This window comes from Sinocyclocheilus grahami, unplaced genomic scaffold, assembly GCF_001515645.1.
Source record: "Sinocyclocheilus grahami isolate Dianchi unplaced genomic scaffold, SAMN03320097.WGS_v1.1 scaffold405.1, whole genome shotgun sequence".
In the NCBI taxonomy this organism is placed as follows: Eukaryota; Metazoa; Chordata; class Actinopteri; order Cypriniformes; family Cyprinidae; genus Sinocyclocheilus; species Sinocyclocheilus grahami.
This window is the reverse complement of record NW_015505584.1, coordinates 1068232-1090015: the sequence shown is the minus strand read 5'-3', so window position 1 is coordinate 1090015 and position 21784 is coordinate 1068232. Positions and strand designations below refer to the sequence as shown.

Here is a 21784-nt window from a genome sequence, read left to right as displayed (position 1 = left end):
GCTGGTCACAAAAGTGAGTACACCCCTAAGTGAAAATGTCCAAATTGGTCCCAATTAGCCATTTTCTCTCCCCGTTGTCATGTGACTCATTAGTGTTACAAGGTCTCAGGTGTGGATGGGGAGCAGGTGTGTTAAATTTGGTGTTATCGCTCTCACTCTCTCATACTGGTCACTGGAAGTTCAACATGGCACCTCATGGCAAAGAACTCTCTGAGGATCTAAAAAAAATTATTGTTGCTCTACATAAAGATGGCGTAGGCTGTAAGAAGATTGCCAAGACCCTGAACCTGAGCTGCAGCACAGTGGCCAAGACCATACAGCGGTTTAACAAGACCGTTCCTGTTCCACTCAGAACAGGTCTCGCCATGGTCGACCAAAGAAGTTGAGTGCACGTGCTCAGCATCATATCCAGAGGTTGTGTTTGGGAAATAGACGTATGAGTGCTGCCAGCATTGCTGCAGAGGTTGAAGGGGTGGGGGGTCAGCCTGTCAGTGCTCAGACCATACGCCGCACACTGCATCAAATTGGTCTGCATGGCTGTCGTCCCAGAAGGAAGCCTCTTCTAAAGATGATGCACAAGAAAGCCCACAAACAGTTTGCTGAAGACAAGCAGACTAAGGACATGGATTACTGGAACCATGTCCTGTGGTCTGATGAGACCAAGATAAACTTATTTGGTTCAGATGGTGTCAAGCGTGTGTGGCGGCAACCAGGTGAGGAGTACAAAGACAAGTGTGTCTTGCCTACAGTCAAGCATGGTGGTGGGAGGGTCATGGTCTGGGGCTGCATGAGTGCTGCCGGCACCGGGGAGCTACAGTTCATTGAGGGAACCATGAATGCCAACATGTACTGTGACATACTGAAGAAGAGCATGATCCCCTCCCTTTGGAGACTGGACCGCAGGGCAGTATTCCAACTTGACATAGACCCCAAACACACCTCCAAGATGACCACTGCCTTGCTAAAGAAGCTGAGGGTAAAGGTCATGGATTGGCCAAGCATGTCTCCAGACCTAAACCCTATTGAGCATCTCAAGGTCTCTAACATCCACAAGCTCCGTGATGTCTTCTTGGAGGAGTGGAAGAGGACTCCAGTGGCAACCTGTGAAGCTCTAGTGAACTCCATGCCCAAGAGGGTTAAGGCAGTGCTGGAAAATAATGGTGGCCACACAAAATATTGACACTTTGGGCCCAATTTGGACATTTTCACTTAGGAGTGTACTCACTTTTGTGGCCAGCGGTTTAGACATTAATGGCTGTGTGTTGAGTTATTTTGAGGGGACAGCAAATGTACACTGTTATACAAGCTGTACACTCACTACTTTACATTTGCAAAGTGTAATTTCTTCAGTATTGTCACATGAAAAGATATAATAAAATATTTACAAAAATGTGAGGGGTGTACTCACTTCTGTGAGATACTGTATATATGCACTGATGTATGGAGCTCTGCATATGACAAAAACAAGATATTGTTATCAAATATCACCCCCTAAAGCGAGGGAACAAATAAGTACAGTGTGGCCACAATTGAACTAAAATGAGGGAATGAAATAATAAAACATGGCCTCAAATTCTTCATTTGGAGCCCCGATATCTTGTTTACTCATGTCATGTGTGGGGTTCCGTACTAATCAATAATTTACAATAGGACAAGGAACATGAATTAAAAGAAAATATAGTAAATTTTGGTTTCATGCAGATTTTTAATGCAAGTTAGGTGTAATTTAAAGGTGATGTTTGCAATTTAGCCATTTTACTAACTACTACTTTGCTAATTTTGCCACTCTTCAAAAAAAATATGTTAAAACCTGATGTATGCATGCAAAATTGACAGGTACACAGAGTATTTCTGATTGGCTAATAAGTGATATCTGTCAGATGGCAGGGACATTTTATGAGTGTTATTCCAATAAAACTCACTTACTATGGAGTCACTAAATGGATATGGTGATGGTAAAAATAAATTAGATGGAAGGTAAAATTATATTTCTCTTGTAAAATGTTTGCGTTCACCCAAGAAACATATGAATTTTCTCACAAAATATTTGTATTCCCTCAAGAAAGTTTTATAAGATACTTTTATAAGAGAATGCAAATGTTTTGAGAAAGATTACAATGTTTCTTGAGGCAATGCAACACTTTTGCAAAAGAATGCAAAGTTTTTGTGAGTGAATGCAATGTTTCTCGCAGAAACAACACTTTTGCAAAAGAATGCAAATGTTTGTGAAAGATTGCAACGTTTCTTGAGGGAAAGCAAAACACTTGCAAAAGAATGCAATTTTTTTGTGAAAGATTGCAATGTTTCTTGAGGGAATGCAACACTTTTGCAAACGAACACAAAATTTTTGCGAGCTAATGCAATGTTTCTCGCCGGAATGCAAGACTTTTGCAAAAGAACGCAAATATTTTGTGAAAGATTGCAATGTTTCTTGAGGGAACGCAAGACTTTTGCAAAAGAATGCAAATATTTTGCGAGTGAATGCAATGTTTCTCGCAGGAATGCAACACTTTTGCAAAAGAACGCAAATGTTTTGTGAAAGATTGCAATTTTTCTCGTGGGAATGCAACACTTTTGCAAAAGAACGCAATTTTTTGCGAGTAAATGCAATGTTTCTCGCAGGAACTCAAGATTTTTGCAAAAGAATGCAACTGTTTTGTGAAATTGCAGTGTTTCTTGCGGGAATGCAACACTTTTGCAAAAGAATGCAAATGTTTTGTGAAAGATTGCAATGTTTCTTGAGATAATGCAATACTGTTTTGCGAGGGAATGCAATGTTTCTCGCAGGAACGCAAAACTTTTGCAAAAGAACGCAAATGTTTTGTGAAAGGTTGCAATGTTTCTCATGGGAACACAATATTTTTGCAAAAGAAGATATTTTTCAAGAAATCAGAAAGTTTCTCAGGGGAACACAACACATTTGCAAGTTCATGCAAATGTTTTGCGAGAGAATGCAGAGTTTCTTGGGGAAATGCAATACTTTTGCAGAATTTTTGCAAGAAGCACTGAAATATATATTCCCCCCCCCCCATACTTTTTTTCATCACCATGTGCCCTTAAGGGCTCCATGCACTTAAAGCAGCCTAACATGACAAAGATATTATTGACTCACCCCATTCCACTCCACACTGCCCTCTTCTCCGGCGTCACTGCTGCAGTCATACTTCACGCTGGAGATTGATGCAGTGCTCCTCCGCCTCTCTCCATCTCTCTGAGGGTCCACTGCCGCTCCCTGACACACACACACACACACACACACGTTACAAAAACATCATGTTTTCCAGCATATGCCGCTATGATTCTCACAGATGTTGCACCTGTCTGCGGGACCTCATGGCACACTCCTCTAGGGTCTCTGCTGCCTCTATTTTCCCCTGCTTACGGTACAGAGCACCCAGGTTCCTCAGCGTGGTGTTTATCGTGGGGCTGTATATGAAAACACACACAGATTCGTCTCATATAATTCCTAACATATCTAGCATTCAGACTAGGTTTGCATTTTCTGAAGAAAGTAGCAGCACTTGCATAAAAAAGTAAAAGAAAAGCAGTTTAGGCAAGTTTAGGATTTAGTCAGCAGCAAAATTTGAGTGCATTTCAAAACTTTCAAAATTTTGTTGTTGCTTTACAGCACCTTTAACTCATATTCAGCTTTCCAGAACATTCCTTTAAGCTGAAGTTTCAGCTGAATTAATAGCAGACAGCAGTTTTAGCTGCGGGGCAGGTAGGTTTGGGTAATTGTAGCTGCTTTTTCTCACCTGTTCACCTTGCAGGCTTTGTACCAGCCTCCGTATTCCCCATAATGATTCCCATCTGCCAACTTTCCCTGAGAGAACGAAGCGGAGGAAAACATAGAGACACAGAGAGAGAGAGAGAGAGAGAGAGAGAGAGAGTGAAGGTTCAAATTCTTCCCAGCTGTCAATCATCAAGACGTGTTTGCAGTAAGGGAAACTGTGTTTGCTGTAAATACATGTAGAGTGGGTACAGAAAGCTACAACCTCCTTTCAAAACATTTACAGTACTTTCACAACATGAAGTTGTTGAAAGGCACAGGGAATGAATCTAAAAAGGTCTTTGTCTTTTAAGAAGTCTATAGACAATATGTCCAACAAACCCCATCACATCTTACCAGCCAAACAAGATACAGTGGCAGAATCCTGTTGTGGAGGAGTTTCTCTTCAGCCGAGGCTGAAAAATACTAAATTCTGACAGCCTGAGGAGAACCTGCAGCCCTCTGCCAGAAAGTTTCAACAGTTTCAATATGACAGTAACCCTAATCAGAGCACCAAAACAACCATAAAGTACAAGAAAGTGACCGTTCTCTTGTGGCCTAGTCAGGGCTCAACCTAAATCCCAGTGAGAATCTGTGGACTGACTGCAGTGCTTATTCAGAGTGGCTTGGATTCGATTCCTCTGGATATTGTGTTACTGTGTATGAAAAGCCAGAAAAAGCTAGAACGGTTTGTTTTCAATTCAGGCTCTGAGCAACAAAGGGTGAATATTTTGATAGCGGGTGGTGACTTTCTGTACTGTATGTTCTCACTGTATCAGCTTCCCACATGAGCATCTCAGCATTTCAACCCACACACACACACACGCGCACACTCTCTCTCTCTCTCTCTCACACACACACACACACACACACACACACACACACACACACACACACACACACACACACACACACACACACTCTCTCAGACACACACACACAAACAGATACATGTGCTGGCAGAAACCTACTTTGCTCTCTTGTCTTTCCTCAGCATGCATCCAGATGGGTTTATTTTCAGCTGCAGACACAGAGAAACAGTTCTGCTACTGTAGTCAGCCATTTAAAAAACGCACCATAGTAAAAACAGAGACAGTTTCTGCCAAACATTATAGTCACTACTGTAAAATCATGCTTATTTTTTGCTATGCTGTTTCCTAGGCATTCTGAATGGCGTGTCTGTGATATTCTGGTTTCTAGATATGACTGGGTTACTCCTTCACTTTTTAATTTAGGTTACAAAGGTTAAAGGAGTTTCATAGTTAAATACTTGTTCAAATCAATATGTGTATGTATGGAAGCTTGTTCCAACCACTGAATAAAAGTAAAAAAAGTTAATTGCGACATTTTATCTCACAATTCTGACTTTTTAAAAATCTTTTTTCATCAAGTTTACATCTTGCAATTCAGATTTTTTTCTCAAAATTGCAGGATCTAAACTCTCAATTACGAGTCATAAAGTCGCAATTGTAAGAAAACATACAGTCTTTTTCACCTAGAATTGAACTTTATAACTCGCAATTGCAACTTTTTACTGTATCTCGCAATTCAGCCTTTTTTTTTTCTTAGAACTGTGATATAACCTTGTGAATTTGACTTTTTTTTTTTTTAATTGCGAGATATAAACTCATATAAACACAGTTGCGAGTAATAAAGTCAGAATTGCATGTTATAAAGTTAGAATTGTGATACAAACTCGCAATTGTAAGAAAATAGGCAGTACTTTTTTCCCTCAGAATTGGATTTTATAACTCTGAGTAAATGAGACATCATTGTGAGAAAAAAAAAATCTGAATTGTGAGATTGTATCTCGCAATTTTGACTTTATAACTTGCAATTGTGAGTTTATATCATGCAATTCAGAAAAAAAAGGCAGAATTGAGAGATAAAAAGTCGCAATTACCTGGTGGAAACAGGCTTCCATTCGTATGGGACCTAACAATAATTGTAGTTCTTGAACCAACAGTCCACCAGGTGAACGTGTATTAAAAATGTCAAATTTGGCATGAACATGAAACAGAAGATATAGAAAATCAAGTTGATTTATTGAAATCAAGTGTGAAATCAACATAAAAATTATTAACAAAATCATCCAAATCAAACAACAGACAAATTGGCCTATTCTTGAGGGATAATCAATTTTCTGATATAAAGAAAACTAAATCAAATGACAAAAAAGGATGAGATTTTGAAAAGAAAAGTCACACATGACTTAACACAGAACTTCAGCTGAAAGTTTTACAACTTCCACGAAGTAAAAGAGAGGGAAATCACAGAGACAAACCATCTGTTCAGCTGTTCCTACACTAAAGTGCTTTGCACTTCTGCTGTCGCATTTATTTTTGAGACATTCACATTAAGTATTTTGCCTGGAACAGGCAAGCAGTTCACTAATATAGCATCCATATTTGAAAGTCAATTCATCTTCACAGAAAAACATATATACATATTTGGCAAGAACATGTAACATTCAGTCCCAAACCCTTCCGAGTGTGAATTAATCCTATATTTCATGGTACTAAAAAGATGTTTTATTGGTTTGTGTTTGCTCCTGGATTTCTGTGAAATCCACGGCTCACAGTGAATGGTAGTAAACCAGAGGTCAGGTGTGCAGAAAGGTCACGAGATCAAGAGTCACACGCTGGCTGGTGAAGTCATCAAAACGCATGATTCAGCAATGACAACAGTTCAGTTTTATATTGTTGCAAAAAAAAGAGAGAAAAAAACTTTCGTAAGAAGGAAGCATGCAGTCTGTCAGCTAATGAATAATGAAGAGCCATACTCAGGCATTGATCGTACCATCTACAGATCCAAACTCTTTCTCGTGGGCGCGCGTCAGGATCTCTTTGTAGAGGATCTCAGCTTCCTTGTACTTGCCCTGTTTCAGATAGCATGAAGCCTGCAGGGAAAATAAAGAAGGGATTTTACAATTATGGCATACACTTAAAAAAAGTGGTATGTATGATTAATTCTGTTAAAGATTATAGATAAAATGTATAATTTTTTTAATGGTGCATTATGTGCAAGGAAGGAAAAAGGAGATGCAATGTGAATATTTACATATAATTTAGCACAATACATTGTACTGTACATATTTATATTCTTATATGTCACTATAAAGTGTAGACAGTATTTAGATATATAATACATCTATATAATACGATATCCATCTATCTATCTATCCATCCATCCATCCATCCACACACACACACACATATAATACATATACAATATCTATTATACTATATAATATCTATATTTACCATTTCTATTGAGGTCAGTAAGATTTTCCTTAAAGAAGTTTTTGAAAAAAAAAAAACTTTTTTAAGAAGTTACTTTTTTGAGCAAGAATGAATTAACTTGATCAAAAGTGACAAAAGACGACTTTTACATTGTTACAAAAAAATCTTTCACATTAATTTTGTTCTTTGAATTTTATATTCATCAGATAATACTGAAAACAAATGATGGTCTCCACAAAAGTATTGTGAAGCACAACTGTTTTCAACTTTGATAATAATCAGAAATGTTTCTTGAGCAGCAAATCAGCATATTAGAATGATTTCTGAAGATCATGTGACACTGAAGACTGGAGTAATGATGCTGAAAATACAGCTGCGCATCACAGCAATACATTACAGTTTACAATATAGTCACATAGAAAACTGCTATTTTAAATAGCAAAAATATTTCACAATATTACTGTTTTACTGTATTTTTGATCAAATAAATACAGCCTTGGTGACATAAGAGACTTCTTTCAATAACAATAAAAAAAAATCCTACTGACTCTAACTGACTTTTGCCAGGGTTTGTTATATAATATATACAGTGTATAATCTGAACTAGACTTTAAGTTTTAATTCTTTTCACGGCAAACAGATCTCTCAACAATGAATGAGGCTGTTTTATTGTGCAAACACACGCTGTTTGGACTCAAGAGGAGTGCTGATTATATTCACCAGGTTGTTTTTGGTCTTGGCAACATTGGGGTCGTCAGGTCCCAGTTTTTTCTCGTAGATATCTAGAGCCCTGCAGTAATAATACTCCACCTCCTCATACTTCCCCTGATTCTGACAGAGCAGAGCCAGATTATTCAGCTGCTTGGCCACGTCTGGGTGCTCCCGCCCCAACACCTGAGCAACGAAAGAGAGACATGTTTATCATATTAAACAGTTGACACAAGAGACTTCAGCAGCCCAACAAACAGGCCTGGTTCTTCTGATAGTACCTTCTCTCTGATCTCCAAGGCTCTCTTGCACAGCGGTTCTGCTTCCTTGTATTTTCCTCTCTTTCCGTACAGGACCGCCAGGTTGTTGAGGGTGGCTGCAACCTGGATTACAGTTTACAGGGTACTATGTGGATCCAGACTGTTCATGGACCATTTATACAGTCATAAATACAGCTAAAGCTTTCTTATCACAGGCTCCAATCTTATCGCCTGGCTTTACACATTTATGTAAAAAGTGCAGAGTTTTTAACAGTCGCCATCATTCCTATAGGTCTCAGGCTTCAATGAATACTTCACAGGAAGAACTAGTTTCTTGATTTGAAGTTCGCAAGGCATTCGAGGTACTGAATCTTGGAAGACATTGAGTAGTAAATATAGTAGATATCCCAAGCAAAACTGTATATTCTCTCTGTTTCTAGAGTAATATGTGTTTCGTTGTACTTACAGCTGGGTGGTCATTGCCCAGGGTTTTCTCTCTGATTGACAGGGCATCATTAAGGAGATGAGCAGCTTCCTTGTATTTATTCTGGTCCCTGAGTGAAGAGAAACACAGTAAAGTCTTATTTTGAGAGGCTTATTTGAGTAGGTCTAGTGGGCAATCTTCTTTCTGTGGAAGCCCGTTTACGCCACAGAATTAAAAAATATAAAAAGGTAATAGCGACTTTTTAATCTCACTATTCTGACTTTTTTCTCAGTATTGTGTGATATAAATGATACCAAACAGGTATAAACTCGCAATTGCGAGAAAAAAAAACTCTCAATTGTAAGAAAATAGTCTCTTTTTTCATCAGAATTGGACTTTATGGCAATTGTGTGTTTACATCTCACAATTCTGAAAAAGAAAATCAGCATTATGAGAAAAAAGTCAGAATTGCGAGATGCAAACTCGCAATTATAAGACAGAATCTGCGGACTTATTTCATGCTTTATTCAAGCTGGTTAACCAGCATGACTTTTCTGGTAAAGCTGGTTGACTAAGGAAGTCTTGCTGGTTAAAGAAAGAGAGTTCTGTCCTCGTGTACTCACGATCACATCGCTGTGAACCAAACAAATTACTTTATTTCTTCGGTGGAACACAAAAGAAGAAACGTTGAAAAACATACCGGTTGTTTTGTAAGTGCAGTTACGAATAATGGAAACTAGAGCTTCAAAGACGAAGCTAATACTATAAAAGTGATATAATAGTAGTCCAAATGACTTGTGCACTAAATTACAAATCACTGCATTTCTGGAGTAATTTAAGTCATAATAGTACTTTTAAATATAGCCATGCTGATCATTTTAATGATGATTCTGTGTTCTTTATGATGCCTGAAAGTGGCCATTTACTGTTATTTTAAAATGTCTCCTTTTGTGTTTCATGTAACTAAGAACATAGGTTTGTGATGACTCCACATGCACCTGAGCAAACACGCACCTGTAGACCAGAGCCAGGATGTTGAGCATGGTGGCCACATCGGGATGGTCGTGTCCAGAGGTTTTCTCCAGGTCCTCCAGAGCCTGTTTGCAGAGAGGCACGGCCACCTCGTAGCGGCCCTGAGCGGCGTACTGGATCACCAGGTTATGGAGGGTCCTGAGGCGAGCTGGGATCTCATACCCTCCCTGCTGAGCGGCAGCAAGCGCGGCGCTGTTGTGTGTGTGTGAGACTGAAGGGGGCGACAGAGAGTAACACAGTTAATATCACAAATATGAACTGAATGGTTTCTGAATGGTGTGATGTCCCAAATGCCATTCTTCTGGTTCTCCTCAAATCCACACTTTGGTAACGTAACGTTGACTATTGGGTAGCAGACAAAAATGGATGTACAAATGAATGGCCATGAGATGGCCAAATGCTAACAAGCATTATGGGTTGTTCACACCAAGAACAACAACTATAACAATAACTATATTAGCAACGATAATGCTCTGTTTTCTTATAAGCAGGCACTGCATTATGCCATCTGGTGATTTTAATGCTTGAGATCTTTAAAATCTGTTAACTCTCACCCTCAATAGATGTGAAAATACACTAACTAAACTTTAATGGTTGTAATTCTTTAATGCTTTGGTACACAGACCAAAGCGTGGTCACTTTTTAAAGAAAACACTCAGCGGGTTAATGCTGAAGTGAAAGTGTAAAAAGGTTTAAGTATAAGTTTGTTGTAAAGCAAATACACTGCACCAAACTTTTTATTTTATTTTAAATTTGATAAAAAATATATATTTTACAAAATAAATTGGACTATAAAATTGCTAGAAAATCAAAGCCATATGTCTAACCAACTTGTGTTCCAAATTTGAAGTTGATATCACAAAAATTGAAGTTCCTGGGAGATTTTTAGGCATTGATGCTTTCTCCTGCCACAAATTAATACATTTTATGCCACCTTTCACTTTTATCACAAATCTGTTGCCAAATATACAACATTGAGTCTCAGGCTTTTCCACCAATATGTGTTTTGTTAAGATTAGAAAAAGATGGTAACGCAATGTCCAATTTGAAAACTGTTTTCCCAGGATGACTTTTGAGTGCATTGAAGCTTTTGAATTATACCTAATTTAAGATGCTAAAAATCAAATATATGATAGAGAAAAAGGCAATTGACGTAGAGCTGCCAAGTGTCCTGCTAGCAGTTAACAGGTTAAAGTTATGCAGAATCCAATTGAAAAATCGTTTATCATTCATCAGCAGGAAAAAAATAGCAATAGCAAAGTCCACACTACAAGTTGTGGCTGTATCATTTTACATCCTTACCCTGGTCGTCTTCATCATTGGGAAACAAATCGTCCAGGGCATCTCTGGGAGTCTCACTATTTTTCTCTTCCTAAAACAAAATCAAAGAAAAAAAAAAGATTTAAATATTCAATTTAGCATGATTCTTGTTTAAATACAGTCTGTGTCGTTCTGTTACTATTAATCTTATATATCAGATCATTTCTAGAGTCAGTTGCATCTCTGTCCATGCATGACTGTCTTTAGAGATTTTAATGGCTCCATTCATTCAGGAAGTAACTGCATGAAACAGCCCTTCATGAAATATAAATGATAAGCTTGAGGCAACTGTCATTTGAACAGATTGAGTGTCTTCAAATGCTTCCACTGCAGAAACAGAAGAATGAAAAACATTGGACTGAAGTAAAGGAGAGGACTTTGCCAGGGAATACAATTTACTAATTCATCACACAGTAACGATGTAACATCTTCATCCAGCAAAACAGAGTCATCCGTCTATAAGGTCAATAAATCAATGCTGGCTGCACACAGAGGAAGAAGGACATGGCTCATTTCCCAAGAAAAGTCAGGCTGTAGCTGCAGAGGAGATTTAAGCCAGAAAAGTCCCCTTTTATCCATTTAGAAGTCCACTTATAATGTTAGTCATGGTTTCTAGCACCAATAACATTGCAATTTAGTTTTTAATTTAGTAAATGACTTATAAATGTATTCAAATGAATACAAGATCAAAAGAGATCAAGGGATACGACGGGGTTATTTTAGTTATCTAAAACTAAAACTAAAACCATAAACTTTAAATTAAATAAAATAAACTATTACGAAAAAAAAACCTAAAACTGAAATAAAAATGATTAAAAACTATATAGACATATTGTAAAAGAAAACAAAAATGCTAAAAACACAACATAATTACTAAAACAAACTAAACTGAATATAAAACCAGAAAATGATAGATAGATAGATAGATAGATAGATAGATCAATTATTCAATCTTTCAAAAAATGAATTGGGATATACATCTCAGCATATTTTCCAAAAATTCTAGAATATAAACAAAATATATTGTATATTTGGTATAATAATAATAACAATAATATTGGGAAAAACAACAACAGTTAACTTTGTTTGAATGGACAGATACAGTATGAATAACAAATAATGACTCCAGTGTTATTTTAGTATTATTTATATACTGTTTTAGTATTTATTAATATTTGAATTAGCTTTTATTTTAATATTTTTAGTTTCCATTCTAATTGTAGTTTAAGTTTTAGAAATTATGTTATGTGCTTTTGTCTAGGTTTATTATTATTATTATTATTATTTATATTTGGCTTTAATTTATTTTTATTTCAGTTTTAATTTAAGTAATTGTAGTACTTCAAATTAAAATTTATTTCAATTAGTTGCTGAAATAAAATAGGCTTTTCTTCTAATATTTATGTTTTATTTAATTTCAGCTTCATTTCAATAAGTGAAAAATAATTTTTAATAGTTTTAGGTTTAGTAAACCATAACAACACAGAATAACACTGGAGGTCGAATCCGGCACCATGAACTTTCTTACTGTAGTGTAAAGTTAACTTCTTTTCATATATTATTTCCTACAATATTTAAAAATAAAAATATAAATCGGGGGAATATCATTTGCAACATGATGTTATTGTGGTGTTTGTGCCAGTATGACGCTCCACCCCACTGAGAATCACCTCTGGTGAGACACCATCATCATATTTCTTGAGCTGGTTCATGAACTCCAGATGTTTCTTCTCCTCCTCCAGCTGTGCGACGCTCTGTTCACTCTTCTGGAGCTTCTGCTGTGTGTTGGCCAGCTCGTCCCTCAGCCACTGATTCTCCTGACAAAGCCGTCGCACCTGAGCACGCAGCTTCTGCTTCTCTGACTCCACTGCGTTCAGGTGGTTGGACAGGGCCATCATCACCTGATATGTAATACAGGTGTTGTAATATTTTTACATTATTAAGTAGTTCAGCAATGGATGCTAACAACAGACTTTCTGCAAATTCAGTGGTATTCACCATATCCATTCACCCCACCCCGTACTGTCATCGTCCCTCACCTGCGCTTCACCCAGGCCCAGCTCAATCATCTCCACAGACTTGCGCAGCAGGCTGGACTTCTCCTGAACCAAACTGGCCTCCTCATCTTTCTTTAAGCACTGGATGGTCTCCACCAGACTCTGCAGGATGGAGTTGTGCTCGCTCTTGAGAGCTTCCAGACCCTGAATCACCAGTTTAGTGCTGGAGATGATCTCCTCCTGCGTCAGCTTCTCTAGTCTCTCCTCGTGGGGGTAAATCATGGTGGACATACTCTGATGGAGGTCAGGAGGCCTGTGAAGGAAAAGGCACAGAGTTGAGGGTTTGGAATTATGTTATTTTTTATACTGAAAATTATTTCAATTATATCTGATCATTCTTTATTTTTTGTGCACTTTAAATTGCAATGTATTGTCAAATATATTAATCCAGTACTAGAATTGGCAACAAATGTGTTAAAACAAAAATGTGTAAAAAAAAAAACATGAATAAAAAAACCTTTACAGAAAATTTGATAAGCAGTATTAATTGCAAGAAAAACATAGGCTACATTTAAAAAACTCTAGTGTATACAAAAAGGGAAGGATATCATTCTCATAGACATTTAATCAGACACTACAGTGGTACTACAGTACTATGTGGTTAAGAAATGTTTTTACTCTATACTTGAGTTTAACCAAACATTAACTCACAACTAACTATCTAGAGCAGCAGTTCTCAACCATTTTGTCTCCAATTTCTGAAGGCTCCCTAAAATATTTCTGGTACTTCTGTTATAATGACAAAGTTGCTCTTTTTATTATTATTATGTAAAGAAACTAGGATAGTCAATGATTTAAAATAAGTTCCATAATTTTCATTATATGTTTTAATAACTGAATGCTCTTCAGGGTTTACACTTTTTATTTCCCCAAATTATTTACCAATTATTACCAGTTTTCTAGTAATTTGCCGTTACGAGATTTTTACATTTATTTTCACTCACAAATCACAATTTCTACAGATTCAATATTTCAAATTGACATAACTAGAAAAAAAAGATATATATTCATTAGAAAATGTATATAAACTTTAAATACTACTGGGGAATGCAGGCATCACAACATAATAATATGCATCATGAAAAATCAATATATTCAAATTTGCATGTGCTAAAAATGACACTTCATTAACAGTGTTATTAAATTATTAGTGTTTTTAGAGTAAGTATTTGTTACGTAATGTGGTTAATGTAGAAACTCTCTCTACGAGGAATAGTAAGGAAATATACTCTTAATCACAAGTGCTCAGGAAACAGGAACAACTTAGGAGGAAACTACAATCTACAAACGAGAATGGGCAGAGACTAAAGGAGAACTGAGGGCTTATAAGCATGAACCAAACAAAGGGAACTAATGAGATAATTAATCAGACAACAGGTGACTAAACAAGGGAATCAACTCATGAACAAAGACCAACTAGGCGCGTTTCCATTACCCTTCAAATTGCGCAAATTGAAATTGCAAATTGAAAATACGCCTAATGGAAACACGTCAATTTCACAAAAACGGCCATATATCGCAAAAAAGTTTTTACGCTTGCATGAGGTGGTTTTTCAGGCAATGCGAAAAAGGATTAATTCGCAAAACTGCAATGGAAACGGCTTTTTCGCATTTATAGGTCACATGGCATATGTAAAAAGTCATATGATCATTCTTCAACGTACTATAACCTCCAAGAAACACTTCATAAGTGGCCGCGCTCCAGTATAAGGGGCTTTCCCTACTATTAATACTTAGACAATTTACACTGCACACGTCTGCGGTGCAGTGTGGCTCTGATACGGTCACTGAAGCTGATTACGGCCACTCAATGCTTGTGTTTATGTTTTTATACAGTCCCCTCCCAGAAGGCGCAACCTCGTGGGGTAAAATAGTCCAACTGAGCAGGGAGGGCGAGGAGCTGGAGAGGGGCAAAGCAAAACCAAGTCCAACAAACAAGTTCATGGGGAGAAGAGGGTGGGAGGAGCCAGATGTTGAACCAGAGGCCAGCCAGGACGAGTCGAAGGCGGGAGGAGCCATGGTGCAGACAACTTGATGATAGGAACCTTGGGGACGAGGGAAGGAGACGGAGTCGTTGGAGAGGGAGACCCAGGTGGAGCCAAGCAGACATGGATCCAATGTGACACCATAGGCCTGGGGGCTCATGAGACCAAAGCGGAGGCAGGGAAGGGATACGGAGACCGCGGTGGAGCCGGAGCGATGGAGGACAACAGCAGAGCCGAAGGGAAGGAAGATCCTGATGAAGCCAGAGGGATGGAGGGACGAGGTGAATTCAGAGGAGTGGAATCCCATGGCAGAGGCAGGTCGACGACTGACCAAGGCGGTGCCGGAGGAATGAGGGAGCCCGGCGGAGCCGTTGGAATGATGGGCCATGGTGGAAATGAGAGAACAGGGAGCCAGGGCAGAGCCGATTGGTCGGAGGGCTGAGGTGAAGTTTTGGGCTCAGTGGCGGGAGGTGAAGACAGGGGATCCTCATGCCAAGGCGAAGCTGGAGACTGCAAGGCCCGAGACGAATCAGAGTGCCTGGATAGCGCTGACTGAAGGACTGACAGGAACCAGCTGAGGCAGGGCCGAAGAACCGGCTGGCTCATGTCGGACAACATCTCCAGGACGCTGCGCTCCATGTGACTAGTAAGTCAAATCTCAAATAACTGCCCTGATGACTTGTGTTCTACCCGCTTAAATGATAGAAGTACTTGTGCTGTCCAATCTATAAAGACTGTGTCTGTTCCCCGAATAGTGAGGTCAAAATATAAATTTAATGCAGGATCTAGAAAAAATCTGATCGTGATTAAACCAGAACAATTTAAAATAAATGAACAAAAACCATTTTTAAAGTTTGGGCTCCTAAACATTAGATCACTCTCACCCAAAGCAGTTATTGTAAATGAAATGATCACAGATAATCGTTTTGATGTACTCTGCTTGACTGAAACCTGGCTAAAACCTAATGATTATATTGGTCTAAATGAGTCTACTCCACCAAGCTACTGTTATAAGCATGAGCCCCGTCAGACTGGTCGTGGTGGTGGTGTTGCAACAATATATAGTGATATTCTCAATGTTACTCAGAAGACAGGATACAGGTTTAACTCATTTGAAATACTAATGCTTAATGTTACACTGTCAGATATGCAAAAGAAATCTATCGTATCTCTTGCTCTGGCTACTGTGTATAGACCACCAGGGCCGTATACAGATTTCCTAAAAGAATTTGCAGATTTCCTCTCAGACCTATTGGTTACTGTTGATAAAGCGCTAATTGTCGGAGATTTTAATATTCACGTTGATAATACAAATTATGCATTAGGACTTGCGTTTACTGACCTAATAAACTCTTTTGGAGTCAAGCAAAATGTTACCGGGCCCACTCATCGTTTTAATCATACGCTAGATTTAATTATATCGCATGGAATTGATCTTACTGATATAGATATTGTACCTCAAAGCGATGATGTTACTGACCATTTCCTTGTATCGTGCATGCTGCGTATTACTGATATTAACTATATGGCTCCGCGTTATCGTCCGGGCAGAACTATTGTTCCAGGCACCAAAGACAGATTCACAAATAACCTGCCTGATTTATCTCAACTGCTCTGTGTACCCATAAGTACACATGAACTAGATGAAATAACTAGCAACATGGGCACTATCTTCTCTAATACATTAGAAGCTGTTGCCCCCATCAAATTGAAAAAGGTTAGAGAAAAACGTACTGCGCCATGGTACAACAGTAATACCCATTCTCTCAAGAAAAAAACTCGTAGTCTTGAGCGCAAATGGAGAAAAACTAACTTGGAAGTTTTTAGAATTGCGTGGAAAAACAGTATGTCCAGCTATAGACAGGCTCTAAAAGCTGCCAGGGCCGAGCATATCCACAAACTCATAGAAAATAACCAAAACAATCCTAGGTTTTTATTTAGCACAGTGGCTAGATTAACAAATAACCAGACGCCACCCGATCTAAATATTCCCGCACAGTTTAATAGTAATGACTTTATGAATTTCTTCACTGATAAAATAGATAACATCAGAAATACAATAGCAAATGTAGATTCTACAGCGTATAATACTTTAGCTTCATTCATCGCACCAAAAGATAAACTGCAGTGCTTTACAGCTATAGGACAGGAAGAGCTAAATAAACTTATTACTGCATCTAAACCAACAACATGCCTGTTAGATCCTGTACCCACTAAATTACTGAAAGAGTTGTTACCTGTAGCAGAAGAACCGCTTCTCAATATTATTAACTCGTCGTTGTCTTTAGGTCACGTCCCAAAACCATTCAAGCTGGCGGTTATTAAGCCTCTTATTAAGAAACCACAACTAGATCCTAGTGAACTGGCTAATTACAGACCCATCTCAAATCTTCCTTTTATGTCTAAAATTTTAGAAAAAGTTGTGTCTGCTCAATTGTGCTCCTTCCTGCAAAAAAATTATCTCTATGAAGAATTTCAGTCAGGTTTCAGGCCCCACCATAGCACAGAAACTGCACTTGTTAAAATTACAAATGACTTGCTTCTTGCGTCAGACCAAGGCTGTGTCTCATTGCTAGTTTTACTTGATCTTAGTGCTGCATTCGATACTATAGATCATGACATACTGATAGATCGATTACAAAACTATACAGGTATTCAAGGGCAGGCTTTAAGATGGTTTAGATCCTACCTGTCCGATCGCTACCACATTGTTCATTTAAATGGGGAGTCATCTCAATTATCACCAGTAAAATATGGAGTGCCACAAGGATCTGTCCTAGGTCCTCTGCTATTTTCGATATACATGTTGCCACTTGGTAATATTATTAGGAAATACGGGATTAGTTTCCACTGTTATGCCGATGATACTCAACTATATATCTCAACAAGACCAGATGAAACTTCTAAATTATCTAAGCTAACAGAGTGTGTTAAAAATGTAAAAGATTGGATGACCAATAATTTTCTCCTATTAAATTCGGATAAGACAGAGATATTACTTATTGGACCAAAAGACAGTACGCCGAATCTCGTGGATTACAATTTGCAACTAGACGGATGCACGGTTACTTCCTCTACAGTCAAAAATCTGGGTGTTATATTAGATAGCAACTTGTCTTTTGAAAATCATATTTCCCATGTTACAAAAACGGCATTCTTCCATCTTAGAAACATTGCCAAGTTACGAAACATGATACCTGTTTCTGATGCAGAAAAGCTAGTTCATGCATTCATGACCTCTAGACTGGACTATTGTAATGCACTTCTAGGTGGTTGTCCTGCATCTTCAATAAACAAGCTACAGGTAGTCCAAAATGCAGCGGCTAGAGTCCTTACCAGGTCAAGAAAATATGATCATATTACCCCAATTTTACAGTCTCTGCACTGGCTACCTATTAAGTTCTGTATCAGTTACAAAATATTATTACTTGCCTATAAGGCCCTTAATGGGTTAGCTCCTGCGTACCTAACTAGTCTTCTACCACGCTACAATCCATCACGCTCCCTAAGGTCGCACAATTCTGGACTTTTGGTAGTACCTAGGATATCAAAGTCCACTAAAGGAGGTAGAGCTTTTTCGCATTTGGCTCCCAAACTCTGGAATAGCCTTCCTGATACCGTTCGGGGTTCAGACACTCTCTCTCTGTTTAAATCTAGATTAAAGACACATCTCTTTTGCCAAGCATTCAAATAATGCATCTCATAATCTTTTACTGCAGTCATAATCTTTTACTGCAGTTATATCTAATCAAATGCACATTATTATTCGTTAGTTTGGGTTAAACAAATCATTTTTGCTTGGTTGGAACAGCAGCTACGCTAATTATGTCTCTATTTGTTTCTCTGTTTCTGCTGGGACTGACATCCCGTGGTAACTAGGATTTACACAAGCTTCAGTCTGGATCCAGAACACCTGAGAAGAGATGATGCCAACCCCTCAGAGGACCTCAGATGATGCCAACCCTGAAACAACATACAGAACTACCACATTTTGCTATAAATTTGATTGCATCATATAATAATTGCTGTTAATAGTGTTCATCGTCTGTTTGATTACGTCTTTTATTGATTTTTCCGTACATTTCTGCCATATGTACATTAAATGATAGTCACCACTGATAAGCTACCGCTAAATATTGTAGAAACTTAATTTGCTGTAAAGTTGCTTTGCAACGATTTGTATTGTGAAAAGCACTATACAAATAAACTTGAATTGAATAAGTAGCAGATATTTCCGTATTGCGCAAGTGGGAAGCTCTGTTTCGGGGATTACATCTCTTTATATCAGGCAACCCAGTTGTGTTCCTCTACGGCCAGATTAAACCTTGTTGTAGCCTATATATTATGCTCTATTCATTATTTTTTAGAAACCTCGCACTTTTCTACTCCATTTTAAATGGTGTTCTTGTATTCAAATTAAGCGCAGTCCACTGCTGCACACGTGCCACAATATTGATACAGGGACAGCTGTATCGATACTTGTATCGTCAAATCTCTGTGACGATAACATCGTCGTATCGATGTATCGAACACAGCACTAGCTTAGTTAGCCTACTCTTTCTGGCTCAATCAACCCGGCAGGCTCACTGTCTGCGGTGGGCTCTGGCATCAGCTCCGTGCAGCACGGGGAAGGCAGCTGGCTGGACTCTGTACATGGAGTGGAGAGCGTGAAATCCTCCTCCGCAAGGCAGATGGTGAATTGTTATTCACCAGCACCCACGCCACAAAAGCGGCGAAGTCCTCTCTGGGACCAATTGCTGGAAGGTCTAAAAAGATCTAAAAAGTCCCTGGTATGGTCCTCCAGCGAACGGTCCCTTTGGACGGCGGGAAGGTCCATGAGTGAGGAGGGGAAACAAAGAGACCAAAACAAGAAAGAAAAACATGGCTAGTTTAGGTCTGTTCTTTTGTTACGTAATGTGGTTAATGAAGAAACTCTCTCAACGAGGAATAGCAAGGAAATATACTTTTAATCACAAGTGCTCAGGAAACAGGAACAACAGGAACAGGAAACCACAATCTACAAACAAGAACAGACAGAGACTAAAGGAGAACTGAGGGTTCAGAAGCACAATGGGAACTAATGAGATAATTAATCAGACAACAAGTGAATAGGATGATTGACTTAACAAGGAAATGAACTCATGAACACAGACCTACTGACTGAAACAAAACATAATGCAACGAGCACACGAGCACACGTGTTACAGCATTAGATGATGACAAAAACAATCTATACTGACTGGTACCAAATAAATGGACAAACACCTATTAACCTATTATGCTACAAATATATTGTGCATATTGCACATATTTGTGTATCAATCTTAAACAGCAAGTTAAATAAATGTATGAAGGGAACAATTAAATTATCAATCACAATTACCTGTATGCTATAATTCAACCAAAATTCATGATTGTGGCAGCCCTATTTGGATCCCTTAACTGACCAAAGTTGTCACAACAGTAGCTTTAGGCCTAAGTTTTCAAATCTGCTCTGTGTAAAGCGTTTACACTTCACCCTAACAACATCAGTCTCATGCTGTAATACCCATTCATTCAGCCTCCAGTAGGTCATGTGATCCAGCTCAATCAATAAAGCCAATCACATGATGGATAATAGTCCTTTCTGTCTCATAATAACCATTTATTAAAATATAACCATGAATAAATGTTCTATAATGCATCAACAGGGTTTGATACAAAGGTGTGATGAAATCATGTCATTGTTTAATGTGACTATGACTTTTACCTGTTAATTTCCACAAAGAAAATAATTTACTTACAAGTTAAACCTTGCTCTGCTGCTAGTCCTCTATTAATATTTAACCAGAAAGGAACAACTAAGACAAAGCCACAGCTGTTAGAAATGAAAATTCCCCCCGTTGAGGCCTTTTATGTAAACTACAACATTAAAGGAATTGTTCACCCCCAAAAATGAAAACAAGAAACCCTCAGGCCATCCAAGATATAGATGAGTTTGTTTGTTCATCAGATTTGGAGAAATCTAGCATTACGTCACTCGCTCAGTAATGGATGCTCTGCAGTGAATGGGTGCCGTCAGAATGAGAGTCCAAACAGCTGATAAAAACATCACAATAATCCACAAACACGCAGCTTTTGGATTCTCAAGACATTAATTATTGGACTGGAGAGGTGTGGATTACGTATGGATTATTGTGATGTTTTATCTCCATTGCTGAGACAGTGATGCAGTGCTACATTTCTCCAAATCTGATGAAGAAACAAACTCATCTACATCTTGGATGACCTGAGGGTGAGCACATTTTCAGCAAATTTTCATTTTTGGGTGAACTATACGATAACCTTATAGTCCGCGTTATAGTTGCTGAAAGTCATAGTCGATTTTGAGCAGTTAAAAGTCAAAAGATTAAAAAAAAAAATCTAGTAGTCTAGATTTTTTTAGCTTCAGACTATGATTTCATCCAGTCGGAGGATATCAAACATGTTTGATATTTTGAGTCTATTGTTTTCATTGAATATTGTTTTAATTTGTCACGCGTCTCCTAGCAACACAACGCATGTTTCTGCATGAGTTTAGAAAGACTTGAAAGTCTGTTAATGTGTGATCCTCCTCAGTAGTTTAGTGTATGATGCCCAGTTTTTCTCTGTAACTGTTTACAAAGTCGGCATGTGCCTAGGTTTTAAAATCTGTTCAGAGTGAATTTATTCCAGCCTCCACTGAACTAACCGCTCACCCCTCTCTAATATCCATGGCAACAAAGACACAGAAATAGAACACAAATATGGAGTCAGTGATGAAATCTGAGAGATAACACAAGGTGGATGTGCAGTTATGCCAGCATGGCTGTGCTATTACAACGAACAGTATCAGTTTAGCATTATGTTATTATGACCAACAGTAATGAGAAATGCTCCTTGTTTTCAGTATGATAAACATAGCAGGTTAAAAATTAGAAAATCAAGATGCATTGTGACACTTTTAATTTCACAGTCCTCATTACCATA

The 21784-nt window shown here is 38.2% G+C and overlaps 1 protein-coding gene across 2 annotated transcripts in view; it reads right to left on the bottom strand.

The window, feature by feature from the left end:
• The window catches only part of LOC107550686 (kinesin light chain 1-like), a 33644-nt gene that overhangs the window by 9157 nt on the left and 2703 nt on the right, over positions 1 to 21784 (bottom strand). For both annotated transcript variants that reach the window (XM_016232030.1, XM_016232031.1), the window contains exons 2-13: positions 12795 to 13065; positions 12426 to 12656; positions 10738 to 10807; positions 9418 to 9646; positions 8446 to 8533; positions 8001 to 8102; positions 7732 to 7905; positions 6569 to 6668; positions 4741 to 4790; positions 3756 to 3823; positions 3318 to 3426; positions 3113 to 3232 (exon numbers count right to left, since the gene is read on the bottom strand). In XM_016232030.1, coding sequence (XP_016087516.1) covers positions 3113 to 3232; positions 3318 to 3426; positions 3756 to 3823; positions 4741 to 4790; positions 6569 to 6668; positions 7732 to 7905; positions 8001 to 8102; positions 8446 to 8533; positions 9418 to 9646; positions 10738 to 10807; positions 12426 to 12656; positions 12795 to 13043 — 1590 coding nt within the window. In that variant the 5' untranslated portion in view covers positions 13044 to 13065. The remainder of the gene's footprint in view (positions 1 to 3112; positions 3233 to 3317; positions 3427 to 3755; positions 3824 to 4740; positions 4791 to 6568; positions 6669 to 7731; positions 7906 to 8000; positions 8103 to 8445; positions 8534 to 9417; positions 9647 to 10737; positions 10808 to 12425; positions 12657 to 12794; positions 13066 to 21784) is intronic.